Source organism: Juglans regia, chromosome 5 (assembly GCF_001411555.2).
Source record: "Juglans regia cultivar Chandler chromosome 5, Walnut 2.0, whole genome shotgun sequence".
NCBI lineage: Eukaryota > Viridiplantae > Streptophyta > Magnoliopsida > Fagales > Juglandaceae > Juglans > Juglans regia.
This window is the reverse complement of record NC_049905.1, coordinates 6,302,554-6,320,603: the sequence shown is the minus strand read 5'-3', so window position 1 is coordinate 6,320,603 and position 18,050 is coordinate 6,302,554. Positions and strand designations below refer to the sequence as shown.

The 18,050-nt window shown below is 35.2% G+C and overlaps 2 protein-coding genes across 6 annotated transcripts; both read left to right on the top strand.

Moving 5' to 3' along the window:
* The first annotated feature begins 2,175 nt into the window (after positions 1-2,175).
* LOC108989887 (transcription initiation factor TFIID subunit 15b) lies at positions 2,176-9,755 on the top strand. Of its 5 annotated transcripts, none has more exons than XR_004801529.1 (8): positions 2,176-2,504; positions 2,612-2,732; positions 2,871-3,564; positions 4,325-4,475; positions 4,550-4,631; positions 7,476-7,681; positions 7,803-7,839; positions 9,156-9,755. XR_004801529.1 is itself a non-coding variant. In XM_035690127.1 (6 exons), the coding sequence occupies exons 1-6, from the start codon at positions 2,252-2,254 to the stop codon at positions 7,585-7,587; spliced, it is 1,413 nt and encodes a 470-aa protein (XP_035546020.1). In that variant the 5' UTR covers positions 2,176-2,251; the 3' UTR covers positions 7,588-7,934. The 5 variants fall into 5 exon arrangements, 1 of the variants encoding a protein (XP_035546020.1); XR_004801528.1 differs by having other exon boundaries at positions 7,803-7,857; XR_004801527.1 differs by having other exon boundaries at positions 7,476-7,839.
* A 1,560-nt stretch (positions 9,756-11,315) lies between these two features.
* On the top strand, positions 11,316-17,401 carry LOC108989899 (protein DOUBLE-STRAND BREAK FORMATION). Its single transcript, XM_018963665.2, has 7 exons — positions 11,316-11,474; positions 11,564-11,771; positions 12,159-12,302; positions 13,273-13,414; positions 14,931-15,144; positions 15,999-16,177; positions 17,242-17,401. The coding sequence occupies exons 1-5, from the start codon at positions 11,416-11,418 to the stop codon at positions 15,116-15,118; spliced, it is 741 nt and encodes a 246-aa protein (XP_018819210.1). The 5' UTR covers positions 11,316-11,415; the 3' UTR covers positions 15,119-15,144; positions 15,999-16,177; positions 17,242-17,401.
* The last annotated feature ends 649 nt before the right edge of the window (positions 17,402-18,050 follow it).

The following is an 18,050-nucleotide window of genomic DNA, read 5'->3' as shown; positions in this document are numbered from 1 at the left end:
ATTTAAATTAAAGGAAAAGTCTTCTTGCAAGTGAGTTTATATACCAAATCGCACACCAATACTGACATGTAAGACATATTTAATGAAACGTTGCGAATTGAAGACGAAAATGATTTTCATGAGATAGAGAACCTTTTATTTTCTCAATTTTTTTTTTTACATTTTTTTTCAATAAAAAAAATCATATCAGCATCAGTACGTGGTTTGATGCACCAAACCGCTTGTACCTAGCAAGACCCTTCAAGTAATGATGCACTTACAACTATTTTTTACAATTTTTATACAATCATGTATTAAATTGAAGATATTTATGTAAATTGATATTACTTTTATAAGTTATTTTATAAAAGTATCCATCATTTAAGACATGCTTGTATAAAAGTTATAAAAAATAGTTATAAGATCATCATTTTCTATTTAATAATTAGAAAATGATAACTTCATAATTATTTTACAATTAATTTACAACTCTACGTGAAATAAAAGGTAGTTTTATAATATTAAGATTTATTTGTAATAGAGTTGTATATTTTATTGGTGGTTTGAAAATGAGTTGTAAAATAGTTATAAAAAAATTGTATTATAATATCTCTTATTATTTTAAATAGGTTATGCAATGTATATTTATGATGTCATTTATCATTTTTTAATAGGTTAGGCTGCATATGGTATAATTTTATAAAAAAATATATTATTTTTCAATTTTGTTTAAAGTAATTATTTGACCGTGTACTCGATAGGGGTGATAAACGGTCCGGTCGGACCTAACGGACCGACCGTTTTGGTCCGACTGGACCGGACCGAGACTTAGACCAGTCCGGTCCGGTCCGGTCCACATTTTAGAGGACCGAAAACATTTGGTCCGGTCCACGGTCCACGGTTTTTTCGGACCGGACCGGACCGAATGAAAAATAAAATAAAAAAATATTTTTTATATATAATAATTATACAATTAACAATATAAATTTTTAAATATATTATTAATACTTGTTAATATTCTATAAATTAACAATATTTTATATATATCTTCATCTAACCTATCACTATTAACAATATAAAATTTTAAATATGCTATTAACACTTATTAATATTCTATGAATTAATAAATATATAATATCAATTAGTTAATTATATAGTAATTATATAAATTAATAATATAATTTTCATCTAATTTATTATCATTGACTATATAAAATATTTTTTTATTGAGTTTGTTACATAATCTACATTAAGAAGTCACTTAATTTAATTTAGTATTTTAAATAAATTTTTTTTATTAATTATTTAAAAAAATAAAAAAAAATATGCCAGACCGACTGGACCGGATCAGACCAGCTATCGGTCCGGTGTCCCTTTGGGTGTTCGGTCCGGTCTGGTTCGGAAAAATGAATATTCGGTCTATCGCTGGATCGGACCGGACCGGACCATTTGCAGCCCTAGTACTCGACAACGTGTATTTATGGTCATGAAATTTGAAAATAGAAAAGTCTTATTGCAAACAAGTTCCTGCATCAAATTATGTATTGATGTTGACATGTAAGGTATTTGTTTAAGGAAATGGTATAAATTGAAGACGAAAATAATTTTTATAAGATAGAAGATCTTATTCTTTTTTTATTTTTCTTTTCAATAAAAAAGGTCATGTAAGTATTGATATGCCATTTGGTGCGCAAATTCGTTTGTACCTAGTAAAACTTTTACTTAAAATTTACCACTTGCACCATTATTTAATATCTTATTATCAAGATTATGACACGTATTTTCTAATTAAAAAAAATTAGTAGATTAGGGTATCATTATCAGTTTTGATAACTCAAAGTATAATCGATTGTGTTTGGTTAGAGAGGTAATTTGAGATTACTTTATTATTATTTACATATTATTTATTACTTTTTTAATATTATTTATTATTATTTATAAATTATTTTAGATTATCTCAAGATCCAAATGTAACCTAAATCAATTCAAAAAATTGTAATTCAAAGTATCTTAATATTTATCTTTTGCTCTGTATCCAAAAAAATATTTTTAGAAAAAAAAATTATAGACAGAAATTAAAATAGACAAAATGCATAGTAGATAGATAAGTCGGCCAAAATGAAAATAAATAAATAAATAAAGACCGCAAGGAGAGATATCTCTCTAGCCCCTTCCAAGTTGCGATATATAAACCATAGTCTGCGTTTACATCCTAATCCCTTTTGCGCTCTTTCTCTCTCTCTCTGCGACAAACCCTAGATCTCTGTAGAACATGTCTGGTATGTACGGACAAGAAGCCGGCGAGTCCGGCCCCCCTCCGCACTACGGAGCTACTGGCGGTGCTGGAGGATACGATGGGGGAGGCTATGGCGGTAGTGGCGGAGGATATGGTGGAAGTGGCGGCTCTGGTGGATACGGTGGGGGCGGTGCCGGTGGTGGTGCGGGAGGCTATGGAGGAGGAAATAGCGATGGTGGTTATGGCGGCCGTGGCGGCCGAGGGGGTGGAGGCGGATTTGGTGGTCGAGGTACCTAAGTTGCCGTATCTTAGTCGCCTTCGTCTTTTTCTGATCGATTTGCTAGGGTAAGCTTGTTTGCTTAAATTATTTATTATCCGATTGGATCTTTGTTGCAGGGTATCCTGGAGGAGATCGTGGTGGCCGAGGCGGTGGAGGTGGTGGCCGAGGAGGAGGAGGTGGTGGTGGTGGACGTGGTGGGAGTGGCAGAGATGGAGATTGGCTTTGCCCTAATCCAGGGTGAGTTCTGTCTTTCTCGGATTTGCTCTTCGTCTGTTTTCTCTTCCCGCGTGTTTTCTTGTTCTTTTCGGTGTTAACGTTTGAACACTTGAACTTAAAACTGATTGTTACTGAAACTGGTGTACAATTTGTATATAGATGTGGGAACTTGAACTTTGCCAGAAGAACTGAATGTAACAAATGCGGTGCACCCTCACCTGCGGGTGCAGGTGATCGTGGGGGTAGCGGAGGCGGTTACAATAGAGGTGGAAGTGGTGGTGGATATGGTGGCAGTCGAGGTGGTAATTATGGTGGTGGTAGAAGCAGTGAATATAATGGAGGTAGAGGCGGTAATAATGATGGTAGAGGTGGGGGAGGCAATAGGGGTGGTTCATATGGAAAAGAAGAAGGTGTATATGGTCAGGCTCCTTCAGCAGCACCACAACCTTTTTATGGTGGGGCTGGTGGCAACCAGCCGCCACCTTACAATTCATATGGTGAGAACGCAAATTATGGAATGGATGCTGTTCCTCCGCCTACAAACTATGCTGGAGGGCCTACATCGTATGCACCATCTTATGGCGGCCCTCCTGTGGGTGGTTATGGTGGTGATGGTCCTGGAAATGTAAGAGGTGGCAGCCGTGGTGGCGCACCCGGTGGATACGATAGTGGACGTGGTGCTGGTGGTCGAGGTGGATATGGTGGTGCTCCTGCTGAGGCCCCTGCTGCTAAGGTGAAGCAGTGTGATGAGAATTGTGACGATACTTGTGACAACGCAAGAATCTACATATCAAATTTGCCGCCAGATGTGACGACTGAAGAACTAAGGGAGCTCTTCGGAGGCATTGGACAAGTAATATCCCCATCCTTTCTTTTGAACTCCTTGAATTTAAGATTTTACTGTTTGTAAGTGGTGCATGATTCGCATCGTTCACCCTTTGCAAAAAAGGTTCAGGCAGCATTTCATTTGTCTACATTTGGTGTTGTTTTAGGTTTTATATATTGTTTTTGATAAGTAGGTTTACATATTGTTTTCAAAAAGTGTAATTTATTCGAGTTTAATTAACTTTGTTGATATAGGGAATAAGAATAATAGTCCTTTTTTTGGGCAAAGGAAAAAAAAATGCCAGGAAGGTTTTTCTTGTTAGAGTGCTGCTGCTTGGGTATAGCCATTAATCTCATAAAGCAAGGTAGCTCCCCAACACACTAGTTTAGTGAGATTCAGGCCTCATTTGAGTACACAGATGAGATGAAATGAGAAATCTGTGAATAGTAGTGAGATTGTTTGTGAATAGTAGTAAATTAAAATTGAAAAAGTGTTTGTGTTGAATGATGTTTGGATGTTGAGATGAGATGAGTGGGTTGAAACCATCTGTGAAACCAAATGGGGCCTCAAAAGAAAATAATCTAGTAAACTTCCAAAAGAGTTCCATTCTTATTAAAAAAACATTTATAACACTTACCTTATTGGTGAACTTCCCCATATTACCTCCTCTGCATCAACTGTAATGGAGATGGCAGGGCGAAGGAGTTTGAGTGACAGTTTGGTTAATTTCCTATTGATGGTAATGTTGGACTGGATTGTAATGAATGATGATACATGCACTGTGTAGGTTGGAAGAATCAAGCAAAAACGGGGATATAAGGATCAATGGCCCTGGAATATAAAAATATATACAGATGAGACGGGAAATAACAAAGGTGACGCATGTTTGGCCTTTGAAGATCCGTCCGCTGCACATTCAGCTGGAGGCTTTTTCAACGGTACTTACCATCTTCCATATTTAGCTTGTTCTTATAATTTTTTTAGAGTGTACTTCATGGAACTTGGTTGGCAGATTACGATATGAGGGGATATAAAATCAATGTTGTGATGGCAGAGAAGTCTGCACCAAAAGCTCCACCTAGCTTTGACCACCGGTATTTCCCTGGCCAATGTCCTCATTTTCTTTTAATTGTATATGTTGGTATTAGATGTCTTATGCAGTGACATGTTGCTTTTGAATCATCTACTCGCTGCTTGAGAAGTGCGTTATATTTGCATTTCAGTTTTTCTAATTCATTCTCCTCTTTTTTTTGTAAATCTGTTGATGAGTCATGGATTCCTTTTGTGATGAATGATGTGTATGGGTCTGTGATTCTGTTTGTTGATTGTTGTGTTTGTCTCTAAGTTTATGTTGCTTTGTATGCATGCTTTTTCTCTGGGCTGGATTGCCAAACTTCCTATTTCTCAGGTAGTTTCATTTACTCTTTCTTGGAGAAGTGTTTATGTGGATGTTGGGATGTAAAAACTTGGGAAGTTTTTGAGGAGTGGTGAAGAAACGAAGTTGAGATGAAGTTTTATAGGTTTTTGTGAAAGTTGCGGATCTCACCTTAAAAATATGTTTGAATAATGAATTTATGATAAATACTTTATAAAAATTAATATTCAAATGAAAATTTAAAATTAAAAGAGAAAAAAAAAGAATTTAAGAGATTGGGGTGACCAATTGTGACCACCTACGGTCACCCAGAGGACCACCCCCAAGGTGGCCCAGCCACCACAGGATGGCCAGTTGTGGCACCCACATGGCCAGATTTGGGCCACTGTCGGCCACATTTTTTTTAATGCTATTTTAATTGAATAAGTGAAAATATTATGAGATGAGAAGTGTGATTTTTTAGATATTTTTTAGTTTTGTATGTTTGCGGAAGTTGGGAAAAAACTTCCAACTGTAGATGGAAAATGATTGTTGCCGAACATGGCCAATATTGCAATACTTGTCTTACTTAAGTTCTTGTTGTATGTCATTGTAAAGACTAAGGTTGCATTTAGATGCTGAGGTGATCTCAGATTATCTGAGTTGATCTGTGAATATTAGTGTTTTGTGGGTCCCATTGAGATGTGTTTGAATGTAAATAGGTTGAGATATGTGTTTGAATGTATGAAGTCGGTTGAGATGGGTTTAACTTTTGAGAAAAACTTATAACTGGTCACTCCAATAACCCTCAAATAACAGCCCTCCAATACGAGAGTGACACGTAGACATCACAGGATACATTTCATGTGGCCGCACGTCAAGAAATTTGAAATTCTCATTCATCCTCTCGCCTCGCCTCCCTCTCGCATGGAGATAAGAATCTCCTCCCCTCCCCTCCTTCAAAGCAAGGCCCCCCTCTCGCATGGCCTTCTCCAGACCACAAACCCCCCTCTCGCGACGGTCCAAGAAGAATAACTGTGGTGGCTCACCCTCTCGCACAGCCTGGTACCCCGAGCAAAACCCCTCTCTCGCGAAGGTGGCACTTCACCCTCCTTTGTGAAATTTCTGTCAATCCCCGTCTCTCTCGAAGCTGTGTTCCCGTTCACTTTCCCGATTTCACATTCTTTCTTCAATCTTCTATTCTCGCCAACAAGATTTTCACAGCATTTCTTCAAGAATTCTATTTGCTTCACTTGGTTCTGCAGCGCATTGATTTCTTCCCTTAAATTATTGCAAAAAAATAACAAGAAGATGCGAAAATTCATTAATGAACAATTAAACATTGCCTTGCGTTTTGGAACCAAACCTCCACTTGTCTCGGCTTCAGTTTCAATTGCTCGGCCAGTAATTTTCTCATCTCGCATTTGAATTACAGTGTTGCTGCTTAAATTTTTTCTGTTTGTCATCTACACTGTTGTTTGATCTCTCTTTGGGTTTCCTTTTATTACAAGTACGGTCTCTAAGTAGAATTTCTCTCTACCTGGGTTTCCTTACAACGTTTGTCATCTTTCTCTCTCTCTGGATTTCCTTTTGAAAACGTGTTCTGTCATATTTTTACTTAATTTTCGATTATTACTTTGGGGTTTTTTGGGATTATAAGTGAATTTTCAGTTTTGTTTTTGTGGATAGCTCCTTCTAAAAAACAGTTAAAAAATTATTTCAGTGTAATGAATCTATTATAATTTAAGTGAAATTACTGATATGGCATAGTGCTATTGGAGGGCTGTTAATACCTCAAACTTAGATGGACTGGTGCAAAGCGGTTTTCGTAACTTTTTTATGGGAAGTTGAAAAAGTAATGGGTTCCATTAATGGATTTCAACAACCAAACACACCCTAAGACTTTATACAGTTCCTTGTTGAACTCGCATGCTCCCAAGATTGGGCTCCACCATTTTTATAATCATGGCCTTTGGGAGAACATTCAGGGGAGCTTCTTTTAGTCCTTGAGAAGCAGTTTCTCCAATGTTGTTGATAGCTGGTTTTGGAATGCTATCAGATTTTCAGACTACAATTATTGATTGTACTTGCAAATATATGCTTGTGATGCTATCATGCTATAGCTGAGTTCATATACCACTTGAAGATTGTGATTTTTAAGCATGCAACTATATACGGGGCACATTGGAAAAAAAGACATTAAGTTATAACTTATATGTTTTACAGAATGCTTCTTTTGGCCATGTGGTCAATCAAGGAATAGAAAGTATTGGCTCAGAATGGTTGTGAAACATACTAATAGATGAAAAATGGTCTTGGAATGCATTTATTGTTGGAGAAACTCCAATAGAATCTTTGGCATTTTAGATGAACAGAGTTTTTTCATTTGTCTTTTGTTGATTATGCTTATCTATATACCTTTATAGGCCACTCACCATGTACCTCTTTACTTATATATTTACGTATGCCCGTAGTATGCAAACTAAGTACCATGCTTCAAGTATTCAGATTCGTTGGTTGGTTTAGCATTCAAAGTTTGCTGTTTCTGTGGAGTGCTATCACTGACTTATCATATTTGCAACAGGAGTGGAGGTAGAGGTGGATATGGAGGAGGAGATAGGCGTAGGGATAATTATAGAGACGGATCTGGACCTGACAGACATCAGCATGGTGGGAATCGATCGCGTCCTTATTAAGGAACCTCAGCATAAAGCATGTTTGTAACTATGAATTATGGTCTGAGATTTTATTGTGTTCCTATGGCGGGATACTTGAACTGGAGACTAAGAGGTAGGTTGTTCACTTACTCTGAGCAAGACCTCTTCTCTCCTTTAACCCTCGTTCACCGCTAACTGGAGGGGCTTTTATTTTTAGGCATGGGATTGATTTTAATTATGTGAATTTTTTATAGAGGCAAGTGGATAATCTCCAAATTGCTTGCTGCTAAGGTAGGTTGATATTTTCAGGTGAGTGCTGTTATTTAAAAATTGTGCTTTCATCATTTATTGGAATTTGAACGAAGTGTCATGTGGATTTGCTTGCATCTAAGGGGCATCGGTACGGGCATGTGAATTCATGGATATGTTGTTTATGCATGTCCTGCCTAGGTGAATAGGTCATATATAAGTGTGTTCTAGCTAAGAGAGAGTACTGGAATATAGATTTGTAGTTTGGGTGGGATTTGTAGTCTGCCCTTGCCCAGCCGTCTTGCTAAATGTGGCTCACGTTCTGTAATTTTATGTTCAGTCGTAAAACTTGATCCAGTAGTTTGAATTTTGGATCTGTTGGACCATTTGAGTAAGAAGATTAATCACTTGCATTGTGGGGCCCGTAGGTTTGGCGTTTTGCTTTTTTAGGGCAGATTCTTTAAAGGTTGTATTGCTTAACACCTTTTTGTCTGCTCTCATAGTTTTGGTTTGAAACCAGTATCGAATTTTTTTAGAGTGTTTAGATGGGATAGCCTGACAATGATAAAAGAAAGATGTATCTGTAATGAAGACGAACTAAAACGGAGCAATAATCCAATGACACTAGTATTGGTCAATGCAAACTTAAGAAGTGCAAAGTGCCAAAGGTTGAAGTGCTTCTCCTATCAAAAGCAAAGCACATTTACAAAAATGAAAATTAAGTTCGGTATCTGTAGCTTTTTCCAGTGAGCTTAATTGCAAAAAAAGTGCTTTTGTAACTTTTTGAAGAAAATAAATAAAATGAGTTCTAACTATTATTGTTTACCTGTCCAATTAATTTTAGATTAAGTAGATGAGGAAGATGATTGAGTGTTCAAATCTTTTGATGACAATGATGATAGTCCTATGCTTTAATAATGAGAGGATGGTTAGCTTTTGAAAAAAATTTATGAAGGACCATTATATACTTCAGGATTGCATTCTATATTGGCACAAAAGTCAATATCTACAATTTTTGTGCTTTTGTGGTCATTGCCTTACGGGTATATTTTGACTCAAGCATGTACGCTATTTTGATTATGGCTACCAAATCTCGAGTCCTTGATTTTGTATGTTTTATAAAGTTCTTATCTAAAAAAAAGTGTATGTTTTGTAAAGCATTGGAGATTTCTAAAATAAACCGAGTTTAAACTGTATAATCAGTCAATCACTTGATTTTCATGTTGCAAATACTCTTTAACTAATCGAGTTAGCTAAATATATTACCATCTTAACTTTTTATTGTATTTATTAATATTTTGTTATAATATATCTTGTTAAAGTGTATGCTTTAACTTCAATCATGCGCGTGCTTGCAGTTTGTGTTTTGCGTCCATGTTCTAGGCAGTGTCTGGAATAATCTCCTTGAAAAGGTTCGATGGTTTATAGCATGGCAGAGTGGCCTTGATGAAATTTTGACCGTTTATGGAAGCGTTAGTGGGTTCATCTTGATCGTAATTGGCCCGTCAGATTCTAGTTTTTATGCTTGTTATGTGCCTCGAGTGTCTTACACTGAACCTATTGACATCTTCAACTGTCCAACGATTTGCCTTGTCTTTATATAAACGTGTGAATCCATGAGATTACACTGAACCTAACGACATCTTTGATTTGTTGTGCTCTTGAGGGTTTATGTTTTGATTTTCAGTTTGTCTGAACACAGAATGTCAATATTTAGGGATGTAGTTGGTATGCCCTTTTAAGTAATTGATGAGGCTGCAGATCTTGATGCACCTCTCGAGTCGGGCTTTGGAGCTGTAAACTTAGATATTCTGGATTACCTGACACCGTTTTGGCGGATGGGGTGGTGTATCTGAGGTTTACTCTTCCAATGGTAGGCCAAAGGATAATGCTTTGGCTCAATTTGTGCACTGTTTCCATTGAATTTACTTTTGCAAATATTCAAAATTATCTCCCTCTTCCAGGTTCCATATTTGTTCTATCTGAACGAGTTACCAGTTGTATTATGGATCTTACTTCTTTAATTTCACCTTTAGATCCTGGAGTAATTAGAAGTGTGGGAGGTTGTCATAGTGAAGGATAGTTGGAAGTAATGCTTGTTCTTTCGATTAAACACGAAATTTAACTTTCTAGTTGCTGTCGGGGAGGTGATGCTGCCGATTGCGGTTTGGAATAGTGTAGTCAATCTGCTACCCACTTGATTTCACTTAGAAGCGTTTCTACTCGTAGATTCATCTGTGGGGGAGGCTGAAGAACGCCCTCCAGGGAGCTGTATTTGTTGATAACTGCAACTTGCAGTTATTCCTTGGGAAAGAAATGTAACCAAGTAATGTACTTTTTGACATATTCTTCATTTGCTTAGAAAGTAGAGTATTCTTTCCATTTATAAGGTCCTAAATATCTTCCAGGAAAATATTCTTTCAAATGGCTTGTTCTGACGCCAATATCGGATGGGCTTTTAGGGGCTTATAGATTTAGATGTCTCGAAAAACACCCAAAAAAAAAAAAAGGCTGAAGACACTATCGGGAAATGGACTTGAGATGAGCGCTCATTTTGCTTCAGAGCCGAATAATTCTGCTAGTCATGTATCGAGTACTTCAAAAGTTCTCGTCGGTAGGACTGAGCCGCTGAACCAAGTAAACTGATGTATTACATATGTCAATAAAATCCTCCATTTTTCAGTTTTGGTCTGGAACAAATGTTCACACCATTTAGAACTTTGAAGGTCATGTAATAATATTAAGACTCGTAGTATTAATTCTCTTCTTTGTTGACAATGACATTACGAACTTATGATATTTGATTTTAAAAGTGAGATAGTGTGTGGGGGGCTGTGTAGCATGCTGAAAGAAACGACGTCGTGCTCATGTAGATTGTAGGCCCGAGTGTCGTCCCGGGCTGTGGTTGTACTAAACTGTTCTCTCGCTCGTCCATACCTCAGCTCCTGAGGTTTGGCCTGAAAAGAGAGCTTTTTCCTTTACTAACACGTGCAAACATGGCGTAATGAAAAGTTCAGACGTGTGGATAACAAATATAATAAAATATTTACATAATATAACTTAATTCGAATAGATATTTTAAAATTTAAAATTTAAAATTTGTATTGTAAAAATTAAATATTATCATTTAAGTGATTTAGATAATGTGTTCTAAATAGACCTATTCGAAAATAGAATATTCAATGGAGAGAACCTTGCCAGTTTAATGTTTGAGTGGTGCTACATAGAAGTTTTGTTTGAATAGTATTACATAGAAGCTTCACATTTTGTATACTATTTAAAAAATATGTGATTTTATTTTTTATCTTTCATATTTTATATTTCATGAAACATAAAATATGGGAGTAAAAGAGCAAAGTCACGTATTTGTAACTGTTGTACAAATGTTTAGAATTTTTCTTAATGTTTATTGAGGCGACTCTTACCTTATACCGTTGACCTCTTCATGTACTGTTTGTAACACCGTTGCAAGAGTGTTACGAAAGAAATTTATTTTATGAAAGACGAGACCGCAGAACTTCAAAGTCGCCTTGGTACGTAATATTCTTGTAACGAACATATCAACGTATTTAAATTCCCAGCCAATTCAAGAATCTCGCCCACCCATTCCCTCCAAAAATGGCAGACGCCCTTCCTCAGCAACTTTCCCTCTTCCGCTCCCTGATCGAAACTAGAAGGTCGATTTCCGTTTCCAGAACTTTCGATATCTTGTTTCTTCGATTTGGAACCGAAAGTTTGATTCCTTTTTTTTTTTTTTCTGACGCAGATTCGACGACGTGACTCTACGAATTCTCGGATCTGTTTTGGTTTCTAAATCTTTAAAATCGCTGAAGGAAGTGCAATCGAGCTTGAGAGTGTTCCTGAGAGCCGAATCTGTTCCCGTCATTCGGGAAATCGTCGAGAAACCTGTCGATCAGAAGCTTCTGATTCTTGAGTTTTTGGTCCACGCGTTCGCTCTAATCGGTGATGTTGAGGCATTTAATCTCAATTTTCATCGTCTTCTTCGTTTTGTGATTTGTAGAGATAACATCATATTTATCTGACACGAGAAAGAATGGTTCGCAATATAACAAGTAATCGCATTAGCTAAGTTTTTTTGTTTACCGAGTTGTCTGGCTGAATATGATGCTTTCATTATGTGATGTAGTAAGCTTTATTTAGATTTTGGCGTGAAATCCTTTTTATTGCGTTTGGAATCTTGGTGTGGAATTTGTTTTGTAGATTAGTTTTTTGAAGTGCTTAATCCTGTTGCTTCAAGTTAATTGTCATTGTTGATGCAGTTTATTTAGGCTCGGAAGCTTCTGTGCTAATGATCTACCCTTATTAATGTTATTTTTTCATGGCACACTCAATGTCTTCAGAGCTGCTTGGCTTTGAGATACGAGGCTTTGCATATGCGTGAACTCGAGTCCGCAAGTTGCCAATGGCTAGAAGTTTCGTATTTGGAATGGCTAAATTTTGCTGAACTCTCACTGGACAATGGTTTCTGTTCAATTGCAGTGAAGGTAATTTCTATATTGTATGATTTTACTCTAATTCTAGTGCTAGTTGAATTGCAAGTCACAAATATTTTTTCCTGTTACGATGAACTGCATTGCTGCTATTACGATGCTTTTGGTAACCCTTTCTATTATTAAACAGCTCGATCATAGGATTTCAATAAATTTGGATTCTGTTTACTCTTAGAATTCTGTGAATGCTATTTGCTAATATTTTTCATGATAATTTGTTCGGATGGCTATTAATTTTGCCGTCCACCAATTTATGCATATGGATATGTACATAAATTTAGGTCTCAATATCAATGACTATCCCTATTGAAGTTATATATGGTTCCACTAAGCCTTGTAGAACAATCAGAGTTGTACTAAAGAAAATGCCAGATATGGTGGTTAAGGAAGCTTAGGTGCCGTTTGGATAGTGAGTTGAGATGAAAGTTGAAAGTTGAATAAAATATTGTTAAAATATTATTTTTTAATATTATTATTGTTTGAAATTTGAAAAAGTTGAATTTTTTATTATATTTAGTGTGAGAATTTAAGAAAGTTGTAATAATGGAATGAGATGAGATGAGATGAGATGAGATGAGATGAAACACTTTTTGTATACATGATATTGGAAAGAAACTTACTCTGGTTAACTTTTGTAGCATCTGCAATGAAGCTGTCGATCTTAGTATTGAAGGAAGATTAATCTGGTTAACTATTATGTTTCCATTTTTGATGAACTCTTTCCTTGCTTCTGGCACCGAGGACTGTCTAAACCATGATATCATCTAACCACTACAATTTGTATATATAATTGCATAATCTGCATTGTATATTCAATATATCTCTGCCAATTCGAGCTGGCTCAGATATTCAAATTTTGGGACTTTTTTTCTTTTGCATATTAACTGTTGGAGCTTGAAATCAGGAAATGTGGTGGTTGCTTACAGTATTCTCAGGCTTCACTATAGAGTTTTTTCTCTTTTAGGCATGTGACAATGCACTATTATGCCTTAAAATGAATGATACTGCAAACCCCAAAACCAATGCAGTCTCTGGTAACTTTCAAGCTTTGGACAGAATAAAGAGACTTAAAGATTTTGCCATGACATCAGCTGCTTCACGCTCTGGTAAGTCTTCTTTATTTGTGTAAACGTTTTTAAAACTATCTCAGAGAGAGAGAGAGAGAGAGCATTTGTGATTAGAAAATACTATAGCCGGTCCAGCCATGTGGATCAATTTGTTGTTTCCATCTTCTGCAACATAACTTGATGATGCACAAACCAAATATTAGTTGTTAGCCTTGCTGCTGATAAACGGGATACCTTCTCGGAATCAGATAAAACTTAGTATCAAACACCTTATACCATCATATGAATTTGTTATCCATTGCATTGATAGGGCAGTATTGTTGGCTGCTGACTAGATTTATGCTGAATACTGATGGTGCAATTTCTGCTAATCCATACAACGTTTGGAACCATTAAGAGCACTCTCATTGGATTAGCTAAAGTTAAAGTATATTTTTGATGAATGTAAGATGAATTTAGCATTTAGCTATTACATTCACATAAATTTCTACATTGGAATAGCCATTTTTTCATTATATGACAATAAAATAATATAAGATGAATTTAACTTTGACTATTCACATCAAATCTCCACATTGAATTATCTATTTATTCATTATATAGAAATGAGTAATTAATAATTTTAAAAATTTTTTAATTTTTTTAATTATGAATTTATTTTATTTTATCATATTTTACTATTCATAATATTATATATTAATTAGTAATTGTATTCTAATTATATTTTTTCAATTGTCATTTAAAATGGAGAGAGAAATAATTAATATTAAAATGAGAGAGAAAGAAATAATATAAAAATGATTTGATGAATGAATAGTGTGTTCCAAATTTAGAAATTAGTTTAGACTTTCCTGTAGCTATATTCCAAATATTTAGAATATAGCTAATTCAATGTGAGCAATTTTATGACCTAATAGTTAAATTCTCATTGGATTTAACTTTTAGCTAATCCAATGAGAATGCTCAGCATAATTTTGGTTTCACGCCATCTAATGACTAGCCTGCGTAAGAATTTAGTTTTACTTTCTCTAAATTGCTTCCTTTTGAGATGGAGGGACACATTACAATCTTAAATTACTAAGCATAGTACATTTGATGCCTCATGCCTGGTTGGCAGAGAAGCTGCATTTTTGTATGGAAGGTATAACGAAGAAAAGAGGAAGAAGCTGAGCTACAATAAATGTTTTTGAGTAGCTGCATTTCTATTCTCATATCTTTCATTGGAAAGAAGGTTATACTGAACATATGATTGATAAAGTGACTAGAATTATCTTGAAAAGTTCACATAGGGAAAAACGAAACTTTAAGTTATGGTTGCAGTAGTCAGTGATGTGCAAATTATAATAATATTATAATAATATTTTATTTTTGTAATATTTTTATTTAACTTTTTCTCTTTTCTTTTCCAAAACTCCATAAAATATATTAATTCAAATCATCTTACTACTATTATTCATAGGTATCTCATCTTATCTGCCCTTAGTCATGTAGCTTATTCACAAGTTAAGGGCCAGATGCTGCAATTTGATCACTGTAAATTCTGTCTCAATGTCAGTTAAGGCGCAGGCTGCAGAATACTCAAATAAGAAGAGCGCTGAGAAGAGCATCATGCACCCTGCACCTTGTGAGGAGAAAAGATGTGCAGCAAGCACTATGTTCAGAAATGGAATTAAAGAGAGGAATTTACGAAAATTGCAAGACCTGCGACGAATTACCAGTGCATCGCACACCATTCAACTTTGAGGCCAATGTTGGTTGTGTGCTTCTTGGTGAGTAAATTTCTACTGGGTTTACAATCGCATGGGGATCTCGGTGGCACCTTCTGGATTGCAGATAGTCAGATTCGCATCCTTGGCATAATATTCGTTCAGTTTACTTGCACATTTTCTTTGTGGGCCAGATTATGTAGAGATCAGACTGCACCCTTTTCTAAACACTTGACTAACACTTTCAGCCTTCATGTCAAAAACCCAACTTCTATTTCAAAACAAAAAACGGTCTATGGATTATAAATAGAAAAGTCCACCAAAATCTTTTCGCTTTCTAATTGATTCAGATTCAGTAGGTCTGAACCAAATCCTTTTTAATCATGAAATTAGTATCTGGCGTTCAGAAGTCATTTGTTAACTTGAAAAAAATTATTTAAAAGAAAAAACTGGATAGGGATATTTAAATGTCTTTACACTACATACTATATATCGCATAATTTAATTTAAAAGATAAGTTTTAAAATTTAAATGTTACAAATTAAATTATGTCATAGATATGATGTGTACTCGCTAAGCCCGTTTAGTCATTAGCCGAGTTATAATTGTCTGCTCATGCTCCGAAATATGAATGTATATAGCCTATCCGTTAACATAATATCGATGACAAGAAATTAATATATATATATATATATTTATAAGAATCGTATGTATATATATTTTAGCCCTGTAGGAAGAAATTAACACGGTCCAATGTCCGCATGTTCATGTCATGTGCTTTTACGGTTTTACCTCTTGAATGTTTGATCGTATCCCAGTTTTTATGTTTGTATTGCACGAGCTGATAATGTAGACTTTGATTTTGAAGGCCAGCATTGGAAATCAAAAAACACTCTGCTCAAGCTTTTGAATTTCAGGTCAGCTGCCACTTGAGCTCGAACTACCTGGAACTTCAGAGGCTGCCATTGTTCAGAGACCATTGCTAGCTACCACGTTTGATTTCTCTATTCGCATCTCAAGAATCGAATCTTCCATATCACCGAAGTGCATTCAATGTTTGCATTGGAGCTCTCGCATGTTTGATTTCTCTAAGACGGTGAGAGATGTCTGTTTTTTTTTTTTCCTCTCTCTACTTTATATATAAATATAATAAAATAAAACACGCTAAAACAAAGATTATTCTGATGATCACTTATAGAGCCCCATGGTTTTTCTTCTTCCTAGAGCTTAGGTGTTTGAAACTTGAAAGCGGAAGTAAAAATACGCGTTTTCTAAGGTATTACAATATTTAAATAAATTCAGCAGAGTGGTCCCATTTTTCTCTTTTTTAATTAGATTGAGATGATCAAAGTCTTAAGTGAAAAAAACATAAACGTAGTTTATAAGACAAGTTCATATATATAGGAAAGACGCCATATATATATATATATATATATATATATATATAAATTATGTTAGAACTACGGGAAGAGAGCTGTTTTTCTCGGAACAAAAGATTAGAAGCTTGGAGTCATGTGCTGAGCATTAAATGCTAGAGTTGGAGAAGGGTGTTAGGGTTTCCACAAGTCCAAATAATTTTAGTTTCCATCTAGCTCGCTCGAACTGGCATATATGCATGGGATTGTTTTAAATATATAATCATTAGTACTACTTCTTAGCTTCGTGTCAGATCATGTCATAATTGATTTCTTCGTGAGCTGTTATTAATATATTAAAAAAGAGATGAGATAAGAACTTAGACTACTTGAGAAAATCCAATTATAATATTAATGGTGAAAAATAGTACTCATGCAATATATATATATATATATATATAAAATCTCTGTATTATAACTTGCTAGCTCGTGATACTAATTAATGCAGAACCTACCATTTGATCCAAATTAAGTATATTATTAATTGGAACATCATTTTGTTTATTGTTAATGTTGCTGGTCATTATTCTGAATTAGTACTTGATTAAATCATGTAGATCATGCTATGCTGCACATCTCATATAAATAATGAAAGGCCTACTACCACAAAGAGAATCTCAAATAATTTAAGTTGCTCTTAATTTTCATTTCTCATGCACGTGGGTGTGCATGGGGTGCTGCTGCTCTTTATATTCATAACTGGGTTAATTTAGATGGTCATATATTCTTATGTATTTGCTGGCAGATAGGTGTATGTGATAAGGTTGAGCTTGTTATTGTAAGAATAATATGAAATTGGTGGTGATGCCCGCACGTTACAACTTACAGCCCACGCCTAGGAAACAACCGATCGGGTACTAGTAGTACTACTTCAAAGTTGATGGTTTTATTTCTGAAATTTTCGGTTCTTGTCAACCTTTTAGAGTGGAAAAATATTTTGTTTACTTCTAATATTAGTTTATAGATTATTTTAGAGAAAATAATTGACAGTATCTTCAATTTTATTAATTGCGCTCACTTTAGTAGAAAAATAGAATATTATAGACAAAATTTGGGGTTACATAAACCTAAAAACATTTTCTATAATACAATTTTTATATCCAACATGAATATTTTTTCTTAAATTTTTTTATCCACCAATACCTTTTTAGAATGAGTTTGATGGGGTTAAAGGGGACTCCCACTTTTGAAGTTTGACTCCAACAGGCTTTTGGCATTATTTGCATGTTTTTTTTATTACATATATTGAGCTCCATTTAAAGCCCACATGAAGAGAAGACGGTCCCAAGAAATGGCTCGAGCCAAAAAAAAAAAAAAAGAAGATTTTTTATAAAATATACCCTCCTGATGGCTGAAGCGTTGAAGTTGATAGTGGACTGCCTCCATGTTTTTGCAATGCATTTGTAGTTGGTTTGGTTAAATTGAATAATTTAATTTGTGGAAGTTGGTGCATGAACGTTGATCAAAAGCTCAACCTACATCGATCGTAGGCATCGGTGAGAGCCAATTCAAACAATTAGGGAGATGAGAAAGAGAAAAGATATATGTTTCCAT

Bases quoted from the DNA above. Each gene is read 5' to 3' on its own strand.
- LOC108989887 (XM_035690127.1), top strand. From the start codon at position 2,252: ATGTCTGGTATGTACGGACAAGAAGCCGGCGAGTCCGGCCCCCCTCCG. The intron at 2,505-2,611 runs GTACCTAAGTTG...TCTTTGTTGCAG, and splicing joins AGGCGGATTTGGTGGTCGAG to GGTATCCTGGAGGAGATCGT. The intron at 4,476-4,549 runs GTACTTACCATC...CTTGGTTGGCAG, and splicing joins AGCTGGAGGCTTTTTCAACG to ATTACGATATGAGGGGATAT.
- LOC108989899 (XM_018963665.2), top strand. From the start codon at position 11,416: ATGGCAGACGCCCTTCCTCAGCAACTTTCCCTCTTCCGCTCCCTGATC. The intron at 11,772-12,158 runs GCATTTAATCTC...CAATGTCTTCAG, and splicing joins CTCTAATCGGTGATGTTGAG to AGCTGCTTGGCTTTGAGATA. The intron at 13,415-14,930 runs GTAAGTCTTCTT...TCTCAATGTCAG, and splicing joins ATCAGCTGCTTCACGCTCTG to TTAAGGCGCAGGCTGCAGAA.